General features: G+C 32.0%; 1 protein-coding gene across 1 annotated transcript in view; it reads right to left on the bottom strand.

The window, feature by feature from the left end:
* Positions 1-135: 135 nt before the first annotated feature.
* Positions 136-584, bottom strand: part of nfkbiz (nuclear factor of kappa light polypeptide gene enhancer in B-cells inhibitor, zeta) — a 19,404-nt gene continuing 18,955 nt past the window's right edge. The window contains exon 11 of the mRNA XM_023393310.2: positions 136-214. Coding sequence (XP_023249078.1) covers positions 137-214 — 78 coding nt within the window. The 3' untranslated portion in view covers position 136. The remainder of the gene's footprint in view (positions 215-584) is intronic.

Here is a 584-nt window from a genome sequence, read left to right as displayed (position 1 = left end):
AAAACTTAAAACTTAAAACTTAAAACTTAAAACTTAAAACTTAAAACTTAAAACTTAAAACTTAAAACTTAAAACTTAAAACTTAAAACTTAAAACTTAAAACTTAATTTTGTGAAAGGACAACACATGAGCCTTTTCACCCGGTCATTTCTTTTATTGTAACCACACACAAACTGCATATCCAAAAATTTGCCAGCCGCCCCCTATGCAGTCCCTGAGGAAGAAAAGAAATAACAGATTAATGAAGGAACAGTGACATTTCAATTAAGCACAATCAAAGAATTATGTTTCTTCCCCAACAACAAAAGTTCAACTATACTACATTAACCATCAAAACAGCCATTAGCAATCAAAGAATCACGTTTCTCCCTCAACGACAAAAGTTCAACTATACCACATTAATCATCAATCAAAGAATTACGTTTCTTCCCCAACGACAAAAGTTCAACTATACTACATTAATCATCAAAACAGCCATTAGCAATCAAAGAACCACGTTTCTACCTCAACAACAAAAGTTCAACTATACCACATTAATCATCAAAACAGCCACTAGCAATCAAAGAATCACGTTTCTACCTCAA

The sequence above is a fragment of the Seriola lalandi genome, unplaced genomic scaffold (assembly GCF_002814215.2).
Source record: "Seriola lalandi dorsalis isolate HSWRI2012SDOR001 ecotype SW California unplaced genomic scaffold, Sedor1 jcf7180002054933, whole genome shotgun sequence".
Lineage (NCBI taxonomy): Eukaryota > Metazoa > Chordata > Actinopteri > Carangiformes > Carangidae > Seriola > Seriola lalandi.
This window is presented reverse-complemented; position numbering and strand designations above follow the sequence as displayed.